The sequence below is a fragment of the Ischnura elegans genome, chromosome 12 (assembly GCF_921293095.1).
Source record: "Ischnura elegans chromosome 12, ioIscEleg1.1, whole genome shotgun sequence".
Taxonomy (NCBI): Eukaryota; Metazoa; Arthropoda; class Insecta; order Odonata; family Coenagrionidae; genus Ischnura; species Ischnura elegans.
In genome coordinates this window covers 76,008,693-76,031,034 of record NC_060257.1, presented here as the reverse complement: position 1 = coordinate 76,031,034, position 22,342 = coordinate 76,008,693, and the positions used below count along the sequence as shown (strand labels likewise).

The window sequence follows — 22,342 nt, the reverse complement described above, 5'->3', positions numbered from 1 at the left end:
TAACTCATCTCAGACTTAGCCAAAATTATACGAATGCCAAGTATTTAGGATACGAAGACCATTTTTTTTCTTAGGATATACTGATACATATCTTACCGTGAGGGTTTAATTATTAGGGTGTCAATAATCAACATCCAGCATAAATCCGGAACTCTTTGGTTCGTGGTCAAACGTTGTACCTATGCATGCATCGCGCATCTCTGTATTATAAATGACCTTGAAATTTTATAAAATCCACAGAAAAACAATTTTAATGAAATCATCCATGTAACTAAGGTACTTTGACTTGAAGCTTGCGTGTCTTCCATTAAATTTGGATGGTAGTTTTCAAGGTCAATTTATGGCGAGGAATATGTTATGACGAGCAGAGAAAGAAGGTTTTGAAGGCTATATGTTTTTATATAGGGAATCGGAAGAAGTTAATGCTATCGAGGAGGAAAAGCATAGCTTCCCTTCAAAAGGAGAAAGGCTATTTCTCACCATTTAGACTCGGCGTAGCCCAGTGGCTTTTGGAGAAGGGACGACCCTGGAAGCATCCAAGTGAAGGGTTTGCTATTGGGGCGTTTTCGTTGGGAGAGGCTGTGGGTGCTTCTTGGGGATTGCATGTTCGGAACCCGAATAAATTGAAGGTGGGGATAGCCACTTAACAAGGAGAGGGGTTAAAGATAGTGGAGGGAATTTCTAGAGGTATAAAAGGCTGTACTGGTGCATGTGGTAGTCAGCATCACCACGAGGTCTCCACAGAAGCTCGAATAGCTCTCAGTTCTTCCTCTATACCAAGAAAGAAAACAGGAAAAATGGCCGCTCGTTTGGTGAGTAAAAATATTTTACCAGTTCAAGCAAATTGAATTTCCTTGATCTTATGAAAAAGATTACCGCATAATTCACCAGTCCATTCATCGTCAAGAGATAAAGAGTAGTAAAAATAATGCCACATCCTAGATTTTGAAAATTTACAGTGTAAGGACAGGTGCACGTTAAAAATTCCTAATTCACATTCGTGATATACTAGTAATAACTTTCAAATATTTCCTATATTGTCATCACTTATCTTTAGATTTTTGCTGCAGACTTATCTATTCCATTCATCCTAGAGAGTACAAAGCACGGTGATAATAATTTTCCCACTTAGATTTTGAAAATTTATAGTAAAATGAAGTTACTCGTGAAATATAACTGTAATTAGTATCGCATATTTTTTATAATTGCATCACAGTTTTTTAGGTCGGATATTTTAACTCTTTAGATAACTTATTGTGAGCATAGAGTTTTCATGCATAATTAACTTTTTATTTTCAGAAATGCTTACTATAGAATGAGTTGCATCAAGCAGTAGTATTATTCAAATTCATTTTCAGTCGCAAGTGAATTTGATTTCTACTATACTGTGCAACGGTGCCACTGAAAAATTAACCTCAGAAACCTCCGTCATCGAATTCTATTCTCAGTGCAGATGTCCTAGTTTCATCAGTATTGATCGAGCCATTGTTTTCTTTACAGATCGTTCTCGCCCTCTGCGTAGCCGCTGTGGTCGGAGGAGGCGTCCCAGCCGCCAAATACCCAGCCGGAGTCAACCCCCACGCCTGCCCCAACTACCCATACTGTGACAATGTCGCCCTGGCTGCCCACTCTGCCGGACACCACGTTGCCCTTGCACCCTATGCCGCACCCGCATACGCCGCTTACGGACACCACGGCGCCGTCGCACACGGTGCCGCAGCCAAGTACCCAGCCGGAGTGGACCCACACACCTGCCCCAACTACCCATACTGCGACAACGTGGCACTTGCCGCTCACGGCGCTCATGGCTGGGCTGGTGCCGCTCACCACGGCCTGGTCGCCGCCCACGGTTGGGCCGGAGCCGCCCATGGTCTTGCCGGTCACGGATGGGCTGGAGCCTACGCCGCACCCGTTTGGGCACATGGCGCCGTAGCCGCTCACCACGGTGCTGGTGCCCACTATCCCGCTGGTGTTGACCCTCACACCTGCCCCAACTACCCTTACTGCCATTAAAAATACTGACTGACTTTACAGGCGGAAGAAATTGTGTTGAAATTGCCTCGTAACTATCAGTGATCAATGTTGTAACATGCCCCAACGCGGTCTCTGCTAAAACTCAGGTACAATTCCGGTCTAATCACGCTTGAAACCACTTTACAAGTGAGTTTAAACGAACGATAAAGTTGAAAAAACATTCTGCTGCAAGGCAGTACCCACAAGACCAATATTTGGAGATGTTTGCAATGTTTACAGTGAATTTCAGCTCGGCTAATTGCTACAGAATGTGTTCAGCAAATATAATTCCAGCTTGTTTCGAAACTGCGAAAGGCATTTCATCATTGTTTCTCAGCAAGATTGAGACCAGTTCAACACATATTCTTTTACATGTACAAGACGGAAGTGTTTTTGTTCCTGCAGAACTATCTTGGTGGAGATGCTCGATGACGCTTCGTGCTTCTGATGAGATCAAGTGGTGATGCGGATTTGCACCGTTTCATCAATTAATAGTATCTCTCACATCAGAAAGATCTCGGCAGACGCGATGACTGTGCATGTCGCTAAGTCTTGCGAAGATGCATCAGTCATGCGTAACCAATATATTCTCACTTTCGTTAAATAACTTTTCTTTCATTTTCTCTCTCTTGTACATAAACCATTGAGGTAAACACATGTTTTGTAAAAAAATAAAAATATTTACTAACTTCTAACTACTTCGAATTTTTATTAAATAAGAATATCTTTTCGTCCTTAAAAAATTCAAAATATTCCAATTTCACTGAAGTTCCAGACTTATCTCACAATGAATATAATATTACTCCGGTAATTGGCTGTTTCATCATTAATAAATACGTTCAGCGGCATTCAATACAATAACTTGTTCAGAAACCACCAGTATTTCGAGATTAATTAATTTAAAGAGATCTAATGTATTCAGATCTAATTACATGCAAGTGAAATATTACCTTGAAAATATACTTGCGGGGATGAAAGATATACTATTCAAGTTTATGCTCTAGGAAAAAATGTAGAAGAATTCTTCGGAAAAAATTGTCTCAACTACGGTCTGCCGCATTTTACTCATGCTCTCATACAAAATTAACAACTTAACCTTTGAATGAAAAAATAAAAAATCTGAAGCATTTACAACTTGCGTAAAATATTTAATTTTTCCTGGCAGGATATATGTATTAGTATTTTTAACTCTCCAGCAAATAAATTTTAAATACCGCGACTCAAAAAAGCGCTTTATTAGGAAAAGAATCTTCTTTAATGCGACATTTTACTCATTCAACGAAGGTATAAAACGGCACCACTACTGAAACGATAAAAAATCTGTCACCCAGGCAACCTTCTTAATATATAAAAGTTCTTACTCACAGTATCTACAATATGTAGGTATTTTAATCCCTCTTGAGAATGAACTTTCAATATCGTGACTCAAAAGAAGGACAAATGGGAGAAAGAATATTTCGCACATTGTTTTTATTTATATAAATATCACATAATACTAACTTAGCACTAGAGTTAACTTTCCATCTTCATAAGTATGTACTCCAAACAAAAAATATTCAGGTTTAAGGTATAAAATTACATTTAAGCATAAAATGATAAGGTTTAAAATTTGAAATAGCCAATTAAAACTGTTACGACACACTAGTCTAAATAATAGGCATAAATAAAAACAGAAATACGAAAATAAATTAGATCTAAAATCGTGGAGAGCGGCTAGAACTTCCACGGCTAGATGTATCCTCAAACGAAGTGGTTCAAACATCATAAAATATTTTACCAAAGTTGTACACTGTATTCTATTATTCATTCAAGAACATGAAAGAAGCAAAAATGAGATTTGCATGAGGAATATTTGAATAAAAACTTAAAAAATTTTGTTTTACTCTTGTTTCATGTTTGGTTGTAGCCATGTAGCAATGGTTAACTTGATACAGCTGAATTTCTCCTTCATCGTTATTTATAGGATATAATTTCCTGGCACCATCTGATTATGAATTTGATGGAACATGTAGTTATTTTCAATTTCTAAAGCATAAAACATTTACCTAACTCTTTTGATGTATTTTTTAAAATATAGAGACGCAGATATGTGATGGCAAGTGTTTAGCCTAATATTTAAAGATGATAGCGTGAGTTTCAAACAAATATTGCGTCACGAAATAATAAAAAAATACCGCGCGGGTAAGATTATATGAGATCGCCGACGTTTCGGGTACCGACTCGCTACCCATTCTCACGGCTATTCTTATTTTCGGGTAGCAAGTCGGTACCCGAAACATCGGCGCTCTCATATAATCTTACCCGCGTGGTATCCCGAGAAGAGTTTTCAAAAGTTGTTCGCCGGGAAACTGCTAAATCTTATATAATAAAAAATATAACACACAGAGCGGGATCTATGAGTCCTCGCTAAACTATGCTGACCAGGGTAGTTCGGCATGTTAAATACGACTCACTGGAGAAATCGGCTGCAGGTTCTCAGTCAGTCTATGACTTCATAAAAATCCGGAAAGCTAGGTCGTCATCAAAAATATTATCAGGTGTTCATTTCATGCAGGAAATAGACTGAAGAACCGATTGATTAAAGATGTAGTTTTTGAGACGTAATACATGCGATAGCTTAGCTCTAGGATGCCTGGATTACAAATAGGAAAATAGTCTTTGCGTGCCGGGGTTATAACTAAATGTAATTGTTATTACTAGCTATCTGCCTGAATTCCTTCGCATCTTATAACTCATACATGAATCAGTTATTACGCTAACATCATGTTCTTTATATGACTACTTAGTAGTTTTTTTTTGGTGTGGTGGTTTGATTCTGTCCTTGGCACTCTCCTAGTTTATGGTCTGACCGCGTGTCGTTGTCCCGTGTGTTTTGCCTGTCTCCAGCAAGCGAGCGCGTTTCTGAATAAGGCTAGGATGAGCGCTGCATGTCGTGGGAGGAATCACCTCCTGCCACACACCCTGATTTCCCTGAATTCATGCGGGAGTTCGAAAATATAGATGGTTTAATCCCCTTAATATCACCTGCAACCTCATTGATGCAAATTAGAGGTGTTGGGCTCAGCACTTGAATTTTGTTAACAAGTTAGCTTAAAAAAATAAACCTCAGATACAATTTAGTGTGAATGCCAGGAGCACCACGAAATCATTTAGAAGACAAATTTGGGTTCTTAAACATGAATCATGCATAAAAGGGCGCAGGGATTTACAGAAAACAAAGTTGTGTGAAAGGTTTTCAGGTGTTGCCTGAATTGGAACATTTGTCTCGATATGAATTGTCCGTGCTCATGAATTAGGGGATGTGTGCTGGTTCCCTTACCATGTGGCTCAAGTCACCTTGAATCGTCAGATCCGTTTGAGATTCAGATCGTTTGGTAAACGCTATGATCATTTTAGCTGAAAAATTAACTAATTATCAGAATTTTTTAAAAAGAGTTTCCAAAATGCCACTGAGGCAATTTTAAACATGTAATGGAACATAAGTGAAATCTTATGAGAATTTTAAAATTTGGTCATTCAAAAGTGGCTGCATCTTCGAATGATACCTCATGCAATGGATTAAAAAGAAACGATAAAGGATGATGTATGATAATGATGACTCATATTTTGACTTCCATCAATAAATAAAATTTAACTGGAAGGTAATTGCTATCAAGGAAAGATAGAGAAAGGAAACGAGAGCCTGGTGGACCCTAATACAGTGCTGATTGTTTTTGGGGGGTGCAAAATAAAAGACGGAAGGAAAATAGGAGCCAAAATCAACAAAAGAGTCCGCAAAGGATTTAGCCTCTCACCTATACTGTTCAAAATATACATAGAAGAGACAAGCACAAGAAATTGGACTGGTTGTAACTAAGATAAATATGGAGGAAATGAATATGCTACTATTCCCAGACGATATCGTTATCCTATCGGGAAACAGAAATGATCGTAAAAATTCACTAAGCGAAATGCATCATGTTCTCCAGGAGTATAACAGGAGCATCCGTAGGGCGCTGATGAAAATATGTATTTAAGAGAAAACCTGAATGTATTTAAGACAATTTTAGGTTTCTTTTGCTTTATATTCTACATATAAGTAAATACTTTCTTTGAAGGGAACTAAAAATATGCTTCGATTGCTAGCCCTTATATTTTATTTTTCAGTCTCTGCCTGCCGGTGATGGTGATTATATGAATGCCATAATTTTTGCTCAAATTAATTAAAAGAAAAATGTGATAGAATGAAGAAATACGGAATGGTATCCGACGCAAGCTGATGAAAGTGTAGCAACGTTATTGAAGACAGGGCAAGGCCACCGTGTTCATTGACTTCATATTTGGAAATAAGAACATACTTCTTGACTCGGATTCATTGATGCAGAACGCGTGAAAATATTTTAATTGCATTTGAGAGAGTCTAGAGGGGGGGGGGGTTACAGGGGAATTGTTATCGAGAAGGGGAATCTTCAGGTATTAAACTCTAGCAAACTGTAGGATGGTATCAAATAATCACTGGACTTCAGAAGAAGATCCTTGATTAAAACAGTGACAACGTCCGGAAATAACTAAGGAGAAATGACAGCTCATTTGGTAAGTTTGGCTCCTATGCACGAATTTTACATTAAAACTTAAATCGTGATAACATATGAAATTCTGCCGTTAACGATTTCTAAAAATTAAAAGAATGCACTAAATTACGTCTAAAAATTATTTGATAAATCAGATACCACCCCTTCAATCACAGATCAAGATGAGTAAATTATTTTACAATAAAAGTAAACATAGCAATAGATATCGATGTCTTAAAAACTTGAAATGTTGTTTGGCATAAATGTATTTATCATCAAAATCATCACAGGTAATCAATTCTAAGATTGATTTGTCGCATATCGCCACTCTATTCTCCTATCAGCTAATCATTTCACACCTATTATTTCTTTAGGTTCCTTAATATAAGAGGTATGATACAATTTTTCCAGTACTTCCTTGAGATAATTCAGCACATTTAAGTAATTTATAATTGTTCATGGGTAGAATGTCATGTTATGTCATGGTTTAAGCTAAGGTCTATAGAAAATTCATACACAAATTATTACACTCACAATTATATTCATTTTTGCTTTTTATTATGTCCCCGATAGGTTGTGCTCGCAATCTGCATAGCAGCAGTGGTGGGATCCGGCGTTCCAGCAGCCAGGTACCCTGCTGGTGTCGATCCTCACACCTGCCCCAACTACCCCTACTGCGACAATGTACCATTGGCAGTAGGGCACCATGGTGCCATAGCACCGTACGCTGCCCACTCCTACGCCGCTTATGGACACCATGGTGCCATCTCACATGGTGCTGGTGCCAAGTATCCGGCCGATGTGGACCCACACCTCTGTCCCCACTATCCGTACTGTGATACTGCGGCCTTAGACGCTCGTGGTGTCCACGGCATTGGATATGGCTTTGCTGGACATGGGTACCCATATGCCGCTCACGGTTACGGATACGGAGTGTATGGCATTCACCATGGTGCTGGTGCCCGCTACCCCGCTGGTGTTGACCCGCACTCCTGCCCCAACTACCCATACTGCCACCACTGAATCACGACGTTTTCCAAAGAAGATATGCCCCGGAAGAACAACGGGTTTATTCTTGTAAAATATAAATCATTTATATTGATTGAACGTTTATCCATGATCTTAGGAGACGCTGCTCTTGGGCATTGATGCACGAGTATCACCGATTTCTTGTGATAAATTTTTCCAGCATATGAGGTTACTGTAATAAATTTTTATAAAAACGAATTCATCCAATGTTATCACGTTTATATTCATAACAGAATATTTTTTGTTAATAAAATGTATTAAACTCATTCCTACTGGAATACTTTGTACAACTCCTTATCTTATTTAGGTATCTTAATACTTCCGAATTTATCCCCTAATCGAATCCCAGTTAAGAAACGTGAAGTGGACTCTTCACTATCGCACGGCGGATTAAGTTTTTAAACTAAAAGCTTTCATATAGAAATTACGAGGGTATGTAGATAAGACATAGCCAGCATTACTCTTTATCCCAAATTTTAACCATTGAAATCGGTATTTTTCGCAGATGTAAAACATCTATGTTGTGGACACATGAATATCTTAAAGAAAGTGATCAGCCCCAAAACTCTAAACACGATAGCATATGCTGTATTAAATGAGACGTCACCAATAAAAGTAAATGTAAGTAATGGTTAGTGGGTATTATCAGCATATACTAGGAAGAGGCAATCAGAGTAGCGCAAAAAGTCGGACTAGACGGTATTAAGATCAATGGGGAAAAATGAACACGCTCGCTTCCCGCTTCGATTCATAGACCATATCGCTGCCTTAGCAGGAAACCTTACATACCAGGATGATCTACAAAGGTTACTAAACGCAATGAATCATGTTCTCGGGAATAAAAAATGAGTATAAATAAGTAGAATTAATAAATGAAAGAGAAAAGCAGAATGTAGTCTTCGCATTTAGAGGCCAGAAATAAGAGCAATAGGGTGGTTTCCTATTATTTTTTTATTGCCTATATCGGAAGATTATTACTCCTGGAGTACGTATTTCACGCTTTTAGATTTTTAAATGACGATATCTATTTTTCGCGATTAAATGAAAAGTGAAAATTTTTCAAGCGCGCGAAAACGCGACGGGTAAGGAAATCTCTCCGTGTGACGTATTTCTGGTTCCCCCTCCCGCCTTGTGAGGTGACCTTGATCGAGGCTCTGAACGCTGATAGGACGCAGGATGCTAGAGGGTAGCTGAGTACCTTGCTGTCTGGTAGCGCTTGGCTTAAAAAAGGTTTATTAATACCTTATCAAACGAAGAAAACTTTCCGACCTTAGCCGGTTTTAATAGGTGATTATTAAGACATGTTTCCCTGAGCTCTGCGCCTCATGCATGCATTGGTAATCTCAGACGATGTATAACTCCTATCTTCTCCTATAGAAACTAGGTCCCTGTGACGTCACGTGGAGTGGCATCGCATGGGCGCCAATCTGGCCCTGTTCAAATGAGGATAAAAATGGACCATTGCCATTCGTCTAAACCGGTATTTCTAAAACGAAATAATTTGTATATTATGAATACAGTAATTGTGGGTAACAAATTGCAATCAATGCCTTTCGGTTTCTTTGATGAAGGAAACTACCCTATTGGATTCATACCCCTTTGTGGGAAGTATCATCATGTGGGATCGAAGGTGCACTCTGAACATCATGCAAAGAATGGCCCAAGCTATGAAATCATCCACAATAAAAAGGAAGATGCTGTGCTCAGAGAAGATTGGACTACGGAGGAGACAGCAGTGCTTATACCACCTATTTGTAGTATGGCACTCTATGGATCAGAAACATGGACCATGGGAAAATTAGGACAAAAAAGGCTTCATATGCATCTACAAAGGGTTTAAATACATATTTTTATAGTTTATAAAGTACCGATATAAACAAACTGAGTAGAAATGTATTGCATTAAAAATATTTAATTAATTTTTTTGCCATATTTTAATTTGGTCATACTTCCTAGAACGGATTCTATGACCACTATCCGAGGTACTTCGGCTTTGAAACAATACACAACTGAATAATTTACGTATCCATGGTCGAGATGTATACCGATAAAAACTAAATATGTCTGAATTGTATTGCATAAAAAAATCTTTAATTATTTTTTTCCCATATTTTAACTATCTCCAACGCCCCAGAGTGTCTCTTGTCACGTGTATTGTAACATAGCCGAATCCCTGTTGGTTCGGCTTTGTTACAACATATATCTGTATAGTTTATCTATCCATGGAAGAGAAATATGCCAATAAAGACGAAATGAACTGATTTTTTTGCATCAAAAAAACGTTAATTAATTTTTGTTGCCATATTTTATTCCCTCCAAATTTCTCTCCAGAGCAGATTCTATGATCACTCTACCTTGTAATTCGGCTTTAAAACAATATCTGTATAGAACACGTATTGATCGTCGAGAAATATACCAAAAATAACTGACATGGATTTTATTGCATTGAAAATAACTGTAATTTTTTTTGTGCCATATGCTACCATACTCATACTTACCAGAACGGATTCCATGGCCATTATCTCTGAAAATACGGCTTTGGTACAGTAAATATCTGAATACTTTTACGTATGCATGGACGAGAAATGTACCAATGAAAACTATCTGATTGTGAGCTGAATTGCTTTATACTAAAATGTTTACTAGTTATAAGAACTCATTAAAATTTCAAGAAAGAAAAAATACAGAAACACATGCGCGGTTACGAATTGTTTTAGATGACTTTTTGAATATGACCCCGAGAATAAATAGAAAAGATTTTACTGTGCGGCATTTTTTATAAAATTTACATAAATTATCGCAGCATGCAGTGGTGGTCAAAATACCCAACATTTGATTGACACATTCTCTATTAAATTCTTCCATCAGAAAACCTTATCAAACGCACGTATCTAGTCTCTTGTACCTGATTTTAAGTTGTATTTTAAAATAATTCATTCATTTTATCTATAATTTTACTAATAATAACAATAAAATCATTGGGGATAATCTTACTTGAATTAAAAAAATGTTTTGCTCAATCAATTATAAAAAGAAAATGAGATAGTTCGAATACTTAAAAAATCAATAGATAGATAAAAAGTCACTCTGAGTGTTTCGATTCGAAAACTTTTGAATGGTTAGATTTGGGTATAACTCATCTCAGACTTAGCCAAAATTATACGAATGCCAAGTATTTAGGTTACGAAGACCATTTTTTTCCTTAGGATATACTGATACATATCTTACCGTGAGGGTTTAATTATTAGGGTGTCAATAATCTACATCCAGCATAAATCCGGAACTATTTGGTTCGTGGTGAAACGTTGTACCTATCATGCATCGCGCATCTCTGTATTACAAATGACCTTGAAATTTTATAAAATCCACAGAAAAACAATTTTAATGAAATCATCCATGTAACTAAGGTACTTTGACTTGAAGCTTGTGTGTCTTCCGTTAAATTTGGATGGTAGTTTTCAAGGTCAATTTATGGCGAGGAATATGTTATGACGAGCAGAGAAAGAAGGTTTTGAAGGCTATATGTTTTTATATAGGGAATCGGAAGAAGTTAATGCTATCGAGGAGGAAAAGCATAGCTTCCATTCAAAAGGAGAAAGGCTATTTCTCACCATTGAGACTCGGCGTAGCCCAGTGGCTTTTGGAGAAGGGACGACCCTGGAAGCATCCAAGTGAAGGGTTTGCTATTGGGGCGTTTTCGTTGGGAGAGGTTGCGGGTGCTTCTTGGGGATTGCATGTTCGGAACCCGAATAAATTGAAGGTGGGGCTAGCCACTTAACAAGGAGAGGGGTTAAAGATAGTGGAGGGGAATTCTAGAGGTATAAAAGGCTGTACTAGTGCATGTGGTAGTCAGCATCACCTCGAGGTCTCCACAGAAGCTCGAATAGCTCTCAGTTCTTCGTCTATACCAAGAAAGAAAACAGGAAAAATGGCCGCTCGTTTGGTGAGTAAAAATATTTTACCAGTTCAAGCAAATTGAATTTCCTTGATCTTATGAAAAAGATTACCGCATACTTCACCAGTCCATTCATCGTCGAGAGACAAAGAGTAGTAAAAATAATGCCACATCCAAGATTTTCAAAATTTACAGTGTAAGGACGGGTGCACGTTAAAAATTCCTAATTCACATTCGTGAAATACTAATGATAACTTTCAAATATTTCCTTTATTGTCATTACTTATATTTAGATTTTTTCCGCAGACTTATCTATTCCATTCATCCTAGAGAGTAAAAAGCACGGTGATAATAATTTTCCCTCTTAGATTTTGAAAATTTATAGTAAAATGAAGTTACTCGTGAAATATAACTGTAATTAGTATCGCATATTTTTTATAATTGCATCACAGTTTCTTAGGTCGCATATTTTAACTCTTTAGATAACTTATTGTGAGCATAGAGTTTTCATGCATAATTAACTTTTTCTTTTTCAGAAATGCTTACTATAGAATGAGTTGCATCAAGCAGTAGTATTATTCAAATTCATTTTCAGTCGCAAGTGAATTTGATTTCTACTATACTGTGCAACGGTGCCACTGAAAAATTAACCTCAGAAACCTCCGTCATCGAATTCTATTCTCAGTGCAGATGTCCTAGTTTCATCAGTATTGATCGAGCCATTGTTTTCTTTACAGATCGTTCTCGCCCTCTGCGTAGCCGCTGTGGTCGGAGGAGGCGTCCCAGCCGCCAAATACCCAGCCGGAGTCAACCCCCACGCCTGCCCCAACTACCCATACTGTGACAATGTCGCCCTGGCTGCCCACTCTGCCGGACACCACGTTGCCCTTGCACCCTATGCCGCACCCGCATACGCCGCTTACGGACACCACGGCGCCGTCGCACACGGTGCCGCAGCCAAGTACCCAGCCGGAGTGGACCCACACACCTGCCCCAACTACCCATACTGCGACAACGTGGCACTTGCCGCTCACGGCGCTCATGGCTGGGCTGGTGCCGCTCACCACGGCCTGGTCGCCGCCCACGGTTGGGCCGGAGCCGCCCATGGTCTTGCCGGTCACGGATGGGCTGGAGCCTACGCCGCACCCGTTTGGGCACATGGCGCCGTAGCCGCTCACCACGGTGCTGGTGCCCACTATCCCGCTGGTGTTGACCCTCACACCTGCCCCAACTACCCTTACTGCCATTAAAAATACTGACTGACTTTACAGGCGGAAGAAATTGTGTTGAAATTGCCTCGTAACTATCAGTGATCAATGTTGTAACATGCCCCAACGCGGTCTCTGCAAAAACTCAGGTACAATTCCGGTCTAATCACGCTTGAAACCACTTTACAAGTGAGTTTAAACGAACGATAAAGTTGAAAAAACATTCTGCTGCAAGGCAGTACCCACAAGACCAATATTTGGAGATTATTGCAATGTTTACAGTGAAATTCAGCTCGGTTAATTGCTACAGAACGTGTTCAGCAAATATAATTCCAGCTTGTTTCGAAACTGCGAAAGGCATTACATCATTGTTTCGCAGCAAGATTGAGACCAGTTCAACACATATTCTTTTACATGTACAAGACGGAAGTGTTTTTGTTCCTGCAGAACTATCTTGGTGGAGATGCTCGATGACGCTTCGTGCTTCTGATGAGATCAAGTGGTGATGCGGATTTGCACCGATTCATCAATTAATAGTATCTCTCACATCAGAAAGATCCTGGCAGACGCGATGACTGTTCATGTCGCTAAGTCTTGCGAAGATGCATCAGTCACGCGTGACCAATCTATTCTCAATGTAGTTCAATGACTTTTCTTGCATTTTCACTATCTTGTACATGAACCATTGAGGTAAACACCTGTTTTGTAAAAAATAAAAATATTCTTCAAAAGTACTTTGAATATTCATTGAACAAGAACTCCTTTCCCAACTTATACTTTCAGATTTTGGTTTAAATTTCACCGTAATTCAAGACTTATCTCATATTAGAAATAAATCAAGTTATCGAAACTTTCAGCGGTAAGAAATGCATTAAGCAGTTATAATATTAGTGTTGTCAGGATCCACCGGCCTTTCAAAGAATAGTTTATTTGTAGATCTACATACTTTCAAGTGACATATTATGCTGTGAAATTACTTGTATGGATTAAAGATATACCCTTTATTTAAGATGAACCCTGTGCTCTACTCTTAGGTTAAAAAATCTCCCCAAATGCGGTATGCCACATTTTACTCACGTAAGTAATAAAAAAACTGCTCAACTACTGAAAAGATAAAAAAGCTCTGACACAGTAGCAAATAAAGTAAAATATAAAAGTTGTACTCATAGGGTATATTAATATTTTAATCCCATTAGATAATGGACTTTAAAAATCACGACTCCAAAAAAGGCGAATAAGAAATTTTAGATATGGTTTCTAATCGAAAATATCTCATTACTCTACCTTACTACTCGCTTACTCAAAAACTTACCCAAAGCACAATGAGGGTAATTTTTCAAATTCATAAGCACATAAACAAATAATCTTTGAAGGCTTAAAATTGAAAATATCCAGGAAATATATCCATGACATTAAGGAATTTTGTGCGGCATCGGCTGATATTAAGTGATTTGCTACTCAGGCTATCTTTTATTTACGCAAAAGAAATCCTCCAATTAGTCTCTTAAAAAATTAAACAACCGAAAACATAATTAGGAGTGAAATATGAGTGCAATTTTGCACCTCAGCCAAATGTAAATGTAAAAATGATTTTTTAAAAGGCGTTAAGTTGACTAGTTTTAACACTGCTTTGAACCTTTGCACACTAAACCGTTGACGACACGCCTTGATTAAATATTCACAAACTAAGTGGTTAATCCTAAATAATTATATTTATTTATAAACAAAGTATATGGAAGACGCATATAAAAGCCGGGAAACCGAAAATATTCGCGTAATTTATGCGAAGTGGGTGAATTGGTTTCCGTTTTGCTATGTTGATACCAGAGATCCCGGTGGCCATCTTGCCAGCTTCCTGCAGTTTTCCGCAAATGTATTTATTATTTTATCATGAAGTCATACTTTCCCGTACATATTAAGATTTTTCAAAAATATTTTGCTTTTAATGATTGCCGTCTCAACAACATCTTGATCTGAACAGCTTCGCTAGCTCGAAAAAACAGTATCTCTCCATGAGAGCCCGTGTTAAATTATCCTAATTTTACCGACAAATATTTCAAATATGGCACATGGAAGTGCGGCTTTCACAGAATATTTGACAAATTTTTATCAAATTCTTATTACTTTTACCGAGGCGCTCAAACTACCTTAGGATAAGGGCAAGTTTTACCATAGATAATGTTAAATAGTCATGTGTATAGTCAAATAAAAACGAAGATCTTCAACTAAATTGGATCTACAACCTTGGATGAGTGGCTAGAACTTCGAGAGCTACTTATATCCTAAGTCTATTCAGGGTATAGGAAAAAATGGTAAGTTATTTAACGAAAGTTGAATACTACATAACATTATTCGTTCAAATATAACAAAAAAGGCGTAAACATGATACATACATGAACAGTATGTATAAAAAACTTAAATATAAGTTCTCTAGTCATGGAAAACTAATTTAAACAGAATCTCACCTTCGTCGTTATTAAAAGGCCATAATTGCTAGATGATGGATTTGATGACTCATTTAGTTATTATGATGTTCTTTAATTTGGAACTCAGGAAAAAGGAGTCATACGGCTCCACTCGCCTGGCATCGTCAGATCGGTTAGAGTTTAAACCCTTTGGAAAACGTTGAGATCATTTCCAGTGATGATTTTACCATTAAGCAAAGAAAATTTTTAGAGGTTTTCGAAATGGAAGTAAAGCAACTTTAAGTATGCATGGGGTAATTAATGAAAGCTTATGATAATTTTATCATTTAAAATTTTCTGTATCTTCAAATGATATATCATATACTGGATTAAAGAGAAAAGACGAACGAGTATGTATGATGATTAAGACTCATAAATGACTATGCTGCATGGCACCATAAAATAAAATTTAACAGGAAAGTAAATAAAATTAAGGGAAGATAGGATAGGGAAACGAGAACATAATGGATACTCATGCAGAACTGACTATCGTTGATGTGTAGATTGAAAAAGAAAAGAATAATGGAAGCCAAAATCAACACAGGAGCCAGAAAAAGGTGTAACATATCACCAGCATTGTTCAACATATACAGGGATGAGGTAATCAGATAATCGCAAGAAATCGGACTGGATGGAATTTAGATCAATGGGGAAATAAAACGGAGATAAACATATTCCGCTTCGCAGACGATATCGCTGACGAAGTATGAAATCGTAATGATGATTTAGGGTCAATGAATGGGTCATTATGTTATCTAGGGTATAGGAAGAACATAAATAAGGCGAAGGCGAAAATACTAGGATGAGGAAGAGAAAAACTGAATGTAGTCGTCACATTGAGAGGCAAGAAATTAAAGCATTAGAATCCACACAACTAACTAAGAATTACCATCACATGAGACCAGGCTAAGAATGCGTTTATGATGAAAAGACAACTGCTCGTCTCAAAGGAGATTGGACTACGGGCTAGAAAACGGCACAGAAAATCGTATATGTGGAGCATGGCACTGTGGTGTATGAGAGGCATAGACCATCGGATAATTAGACCAAAAAAGCCATGAAACTTTTGAAACCTGGTGATGTAGAAGGATGCTATATATGAAATGGACGGATAAAATACGATACGAAGAAGTACACAGAAGAGTAGAAGCAAAAAGAACATTACAGTACACAAGAAAGCAAGCTTGCCGGCCTCGGGGTAACGTCCTCGCCTGCCAAACAAGAGATCGCGGGTTCGAGTTCCACCTCGGTTGGTTTCACCTGTCCAGGGCATGGTTGTTCGTGTACGTTTACTTGTCAAAAATTGTTGAATACGCCGGTGCAAAATGGACAATATGGGCTGTATTCGGGGGTTTGAGAATAAAAAATATAAAAAAATAAAACACAAAATAAATTAAATAAAAGAAGAACCAAATGGATTGGCCACGCCCTGTGGTACAATAGATTAGTGAAGAATAAAATTGAAGGAAAACTAGAGGAAAAAGCCTCAAGACGGAGGTTCAGGTACAAATAAAGACATTAGTACGAAGGATAAGATTCGAGGGTGTAAGCCAAATATCATTAGACAGGGTGGGAAAGAGGGTTGTAGTCAACCAATCTTGGTATTGAACGACCAATGAATGAATGAATCGTTGTTGCGACCGAGTTAAATTTTTAATAAAATATAACATATAATATATGACATGCAATTTAAATGCTATTCCTAAACTTTGCCAATCAGATGATTCTTTGAAGAAAGATGTGATCAGAATAAATAGGAATAAAATAGCAATAGAATTTACAAAAATGAAGGGATTATGAAGAACAGAAATTAAAAGGACCGAACGTTATGGCGTAAATTTCAGGGAGGGTCTATCTCATCAAATGTTCACTCTCTCCCTCAGTGGTTCAACCTGAAGGTTAGTTGGATTAGGGAAGGGTAGAGCTCAAGCCGGATTAGGCCACAGGCGTGTGAATGTCACCAATTCAGGGTAGGGGGGCCAGTTCCTTTCCTTGGGCAACCTAGCACTTGAATAATTTTGTTTTTTCTAATTGATTTTTGTTATGTGGTGTCCGAAGCCTTCACCCAGGACTTGAACTTATGCTGAAGCTAAATGATCTACCTAATAAGCTACCATGCCTCATTTTGATGGCTAGAACCCCCAAATTTGAGGTTCCTTTCTCTTAATGTTCAAATTCTTACTTTCCTCGGAAGAACAAAATTAACTTTAAAATTTATGCTCTCGAGAACTTATTCCCCTTTTAGCAGTTCAACTACATTATTTTTTGTCTCTTAGTTTGTCACTGATTGATATTTTATGGATGCCAAAAGTTTTACTCAATTTAATCCAAGAGTAAAATAATTGAATGAAGAAATGTGGAAAGGGATCCTACGTAAACTGATGAAAGTGTAGCAACGTCACTGAAGGCAGGGCAAGGCCACCGCGTTCATTGATGATTTGCTTCAGATCTGGAAACATGCACCTCCTACATGACTAAGAACCATAGATGCAGAAGGTGTGAAAATTTTTAACTGTACGAGAGAGAGGTATGAGGGGCGGGCACCCGGGGAAGGAGTTATCGAGAAGGGGTAAATCAAGTATAATCAAACAAATAATTAACTTTAAAATTTATCTCAAATTTATGCACTTAAGAATTTATTTCACCTGTTAGCACTTCAACCATTTTATTTTTTGAGTCTCTTACTCTGTTACTGATTGAGATTTTATGAGTGTCAAAACTTTTACTCAATTTAATGCAAGCGAAAAAAGTTATAGAATGAAGAAACATGGAAAGGTTTTCTACGTAAACTAATGAAAGTGTAGCCATGTTATCGAAGACAGGGCAAGGCCACCGTGTGCATTGATTTACTCCAGATTTGGAAATATGTACCTAATACCCGGGAGCCATAGATGCAGAACGCGTGAAAAAATTTTAATTGCATGAGAGAGTCAGTTTAAAGGGGTGGAATAGAGGGGAAGAAGTTATCGAGAGGGGGAATCATCAAGTATAAAACTCTGGCGAGCTGCACGATGGTATTAAATCATCACTAGAAGGCTTCAGAAGAAGACCCTCCATCGCAAACAGTGAAACCGTTCGGAAGATAATTAGGAAAAATGACCGCTCAGTTGGTAAGTTTGGCTCTTATGAATGAATTTTCGATTACAAGTTAAACCGTGATATCAAATTAAATGCTGTTTATGTCTTGTTCAAAAGTTACTTGGACGTGCTGAATTACCACTAAGAATTATCGGATATGTTGGATCTCACCGCTTAAATCACAGAACCGAGATAAATATATTTTATTTTAATTGCCGGTTGACGAACTGTCATTTCAACCTATACGACATTAAAACAATCACAGCCGAAAGAAAAATTCACATGGTTGATAGTAACAATTTAAACCTTTGATTTGACTTCCCACAACAAAGTATGTTAAATCAAATGGATTAGATTCGATCGGGATTGATTGTTTTAGTTTCTCGAAGTAGCCATAGTTCATTAAAGGAACGATAAAACCCTAGCAACCTATGTAAATTATCCGTGAAACATTTTCGATAAAATTATAGAATGTTATAAGCAGTAGCTGTGGAAGGCAATGACGGTTGTTTGATTGCCTCGGTGGAAGAAAAGTTGTAGACACAGAAAAATTAACTACATTCAAAAATGATATTAGAAATAGCTGTTGATATCAATCCCTCAAATAATTGAAATATTGAGGTGCGTAACGAATAGGTTACGGAAATGTCAATTCAACATTTTTTGATATATTGTATTGGATTTGGTAGGCTTTTGTAATCGATATCTCGTATAGTTACATTTACTTTCATGTTGAAGCTCTTAATGGAAACATTTCACGCTAAATAAATTATTTTGTTGTTTTTACTTATTGTTAGTTCTGTTCAGTTTTGAGATACTGGGTGCTACAAAATGGAAGTCTGCAAAGAGAAAATTCACCGAATTTCACAATTTTTCTTTAATAAATATTAAAGTGTGAGATAGGCTACTGAAAATGTGAATGGTGTTCATGGTCCCTAAAATTTAATAACTAATTACATGCAATATTCACATCGTATATTACGACAAAATCAATCGGATGGGATCAATTTATATCCATTCGATCCGACTGATATCGAAGAACCTTTCGGATCGATTTCGGTGGATCGAATTTCCATCTCCAAAGCATTGGATTGAAATCAGCCAATTACTACAACATTATTTACATTATTATTTTTAAATTTCAATGATACATTAATTTTTACTTTTTATTCTGTCTCTGACAGGTTGTGCTCGCCATCTGCATAGCTGCAGTGTTGGGAGCTGGCATTCCAGCCGCCAGATATCCCGCCGGAGTCGATCCACACGATTGCCCTCACTACCCCTACTGTGACAATGTCGCACTGGCTGCGAGACACCATGGTGCTATTGCACCTTACGCTGCCCACTCCTTCGCCGCTTATGGACACCATGGTGCCGTCTCCCATGGTGCTGGTGCCAAGTATCCGGCCGCTGTGGACCCACACCTTTGCCCCCACTATCCGTACTGTGATACTGCGGCCTTAGACGCTCGTGGTGTCCACGGAATTGGTCACGGCTTTGCTGGCCATGGATATCCATTCGCTGCACATGGTTACGGATACGGAGTGTATGGAATTCACCATGGTGCTGGTGCCCGCTACCCCGCTGGTGTTGACCCGCACTCCTGCCCCAACTACCCATACTGCCACCACTGAATCAGGACATTTTCCGGAGAAGATCTTCCATGGAAGAAGAACGCATTTATTCATGAGCGCCTTTCCATACATAAGGGGACGCCGTGTTTGAGAATTGATGTACGAATATCACCGATTTCTAGTGATCAGCTATCCTATTATCTGTGGTTTCTGCAAAAACTATGTAGGTAAAAACTCATTTATCTAATGTTATCACGTTTATATTCATCGCAGGAAATATTTGTAAATAAACTTTATGAAATTATTCAAATTTTAATATTTCTTACTCCCTATCCTATATACGGGAATACTTTAGCATTTTTTCCTGCATTGCATCCTAGTTAAGAACCGTGAATTAGACGCGAGGCTATCTCGCATAGTATCACTTTTTTAAAACGAAGGCTTTCATCTTGTTATCACGAAAGGAGGTAGATTTAGCATACCCAGAATTTTTCTATATTTCAAAACATTTGAATGAATATTTTTCAGATGTAAAACATTTATGTTTCAGACACAAGGAAATCTTGAAATAGGCCTATTGTATCCTCCCTTAAAAATTCAAACACGATAGCCTAAGTTGCATTACAGTGAGATGTCACTGAAAAAACCAAATTGAGAATAGGTGAGCGGGTGTGTTCAACACTTACATGGAATAGGTATTTATAGAATTGCAAGAAATCGGACTTGATAGAATTTAGATCATGGGAAAAAAGAGACATGCTTGGAAGAAAATATCTCTGTTCTAGCAGGAAATGATGTTCTAATGCCACTAAACGGAATGCATCATGTTCTCCTGGGGTACAACATTAACATCAGTAAGGTGGGGACGATTATAATTGTAGTATTTGGAATAGAAAGGACGAATGGAAGTCATCACATTAAAAGGCAAACATTAGAGCGAGTAAATTAATTCACCTATCAATGTGGTATTATCACATGGGACATAAAAAGTACTCTGGACTCCAAACGAAGTATAGCCTATCTAAAAAGCATTCATGATGAAAATACATCAGCTGTCCTATAAGAAGAATGAACTATGGACGAGAAAAAATACTTTTAAACAAATGCGTATGGCACATGTCAATTATAAATTAAAAATGTTAAAAACAACGTTTTTCTCGCTTATTAAAAATAAGAAAATAAATTCTTCTGTCCATATCTGAGTCTCGATATAAATTGCTACTCAAATAGTGACATACTTCATAAAAATCATGACTACCCAATCGAAAAACACTTGGCACATGTAACGTTACATTTAGTGTTTGCAATAAATATGAATTTGGATTATTATCATTTACAGTTGGGTTTTCTATCGTTATGTAAATTGATAGTATCTTCTACTAATAGATACTATTCACTATTATTAAGGCTATTTAAAATTCAATTTATGTTGAATGAGGCGGTAGTGCTAAGTACCTAACATCAGGACGTATTAGAAATTAGCACAAAATGAATTGATTGATTAATGTTAATATTCAAGAAGTCGTCATTTAATGTTTGACTATTCAGCAATTATACATAAATGTTTGAAGTCTGTCGGTCTGTCTGAAGATGTCTGACACACAATGTTTGAAGATTTAATATCTGAGCGTTTTTGATCCTGTTTTTATTCTCAATGATCAGTACCTAAAGTCTTCAACTATGCGAATGCGTTGATTTTAGATAAGAATATGGTTGGTAAATCCAATTGCAGTTTAGTAAGAATTTTAAAAAGTAGGTAATGTTAACTATTGAAAATACTAAATGTAATTCTATATGCGCCCAACGCTTTTCGTTTTGGTCGTAATGATTGTCATGAAGTATGTCACCATTTGAGTAATAATTCATATCAAGACTCAGATATGGATAGAGAATTTTCATTTTCTTCTTTTAGTTGGCGAGAAAAATGTTGTTTTCAAATTTTTTAATTTATATTACTATTTTCTTCTTTTTAGTTATAAATGATTTAAATATATCAATAATACAATAACATGGTTTTAATTGAATCAATATACGCAAATGCATTTTATTTCATGAATAAAAATTTCAGACTATTTTAAATATTAGTTTTAATAAATTTTTATTTTTTTCTGAAAAATGCGCTTACACGTTTCAAAACATTCAACATGTCACACAAAAGTTTCGCCAAAATGTGAACGCGGCGCCACCTTTGGCGAAATGTGAAATTAATTATTCATACATAATTAATTTTGTAAACAGTTTTTTAAATCTTGCCAGAATCGTGATAGAAAGCATATAAATATGCATTGTAATCAAGATCTGAGGTATGATATGCTTCTGTTATCAAGATATAAAGTTTAAATGCTCTATCTAGTCGTTAAGTGTGTTAAAATTGAGTTACAAAATTCCATCGTAACAAACAGACAGACACGAAAGTAAGTTAAGAAAAACATTGTAAAAAGGCCTGAAGCCTTGGACATGGTGCTAGAGAAGGATGCTGGATTTCAAATGTACGGATAAAATATTAAGCAAAGATGTATACAGAAGAGTA

At 37.2% G+C, this 22,342-nt stretch overlaps 4 protein-coding genes across 4 annotated transcripts; all 4 read left to right on the top strand.

The window, feature by feature from the left end:
- The first annotated feature begins 736 nt into the window (after positions 1-736).
- Positions 737-2,708, top strand: LOC124169484. Its single transcript, XM_046548109.1, has 2 exons — positions 737-812; positions 1,501-2,708. Exons 1-2 carry the CDS (start codon positions 798-800, stop codon positions 2,011-2,013), a joined length of 528 nt encoding a protein of 175 aa, XP_046404065.1. The 5' UTR covers positions 737-797; the 3' UTR covers positions 2,014-2,708.
- Positions 2,709-6,570: 3,862 nt separating this feature from the next.
- On the top strand, positions 6,571-7,799 carry LOC124168725 (cuticle protein 1-like). The gene is made up of 2 exons (XM_046546991.1): positions 6,571-6,585; positions 7,137-7,799. Exons 1-2 carry the CDS (start codon positions 6,571-6,573, stop codon positions 7,584-7,586), a joined length of 465 nt encoding a protein of 154 aa, XP_046402947.1. The 3' UTR covers positions 7,587-7,799.
- A 3,658-nt stretch (positions 7,800-11,457) lies between these two features.
- LOC124169149 lies at positions 11,458-13,429 on the top strand. The gene is made up of 2 exons (XM_046547656.1): positions 11,458-11,535; positions 12,225-13,429. The coding sequence occupies exons 1-2, from the start codon at positions 11,521-11,523 to the stop codon at positions 12,735-12,737; spliced, it is 528 nt and encodes a 175-aa protein (XP_046403612.1). The 5' UTR covers positions 11,458-11,520; the 3' UTR covers positions 12,738-13,429.
- Positions 13,430-18,203: 4,774 nt separating this feature from the next.
- Positions 18,204-19,906, top strand: LOC124168650 (cuticle protein 1-like). The gene is made up of 2 exons (XM_046546913.1): positions 18,204-18,270; positions 19,423-19,906. Exons 1-2 carry the CDS (start codon positions 18,256-18,258, stop codon positions 19,870-19,872), a joined length of 465 nt encoding a protein of 154 aa, XP_046402869.1. The 5' UTR covers positions 18,204-18,255; the 3' UTR covers positions 19,873-19,906.
- Positions 19,907-22,342: the final 2,436 nt, after the last annotated feature.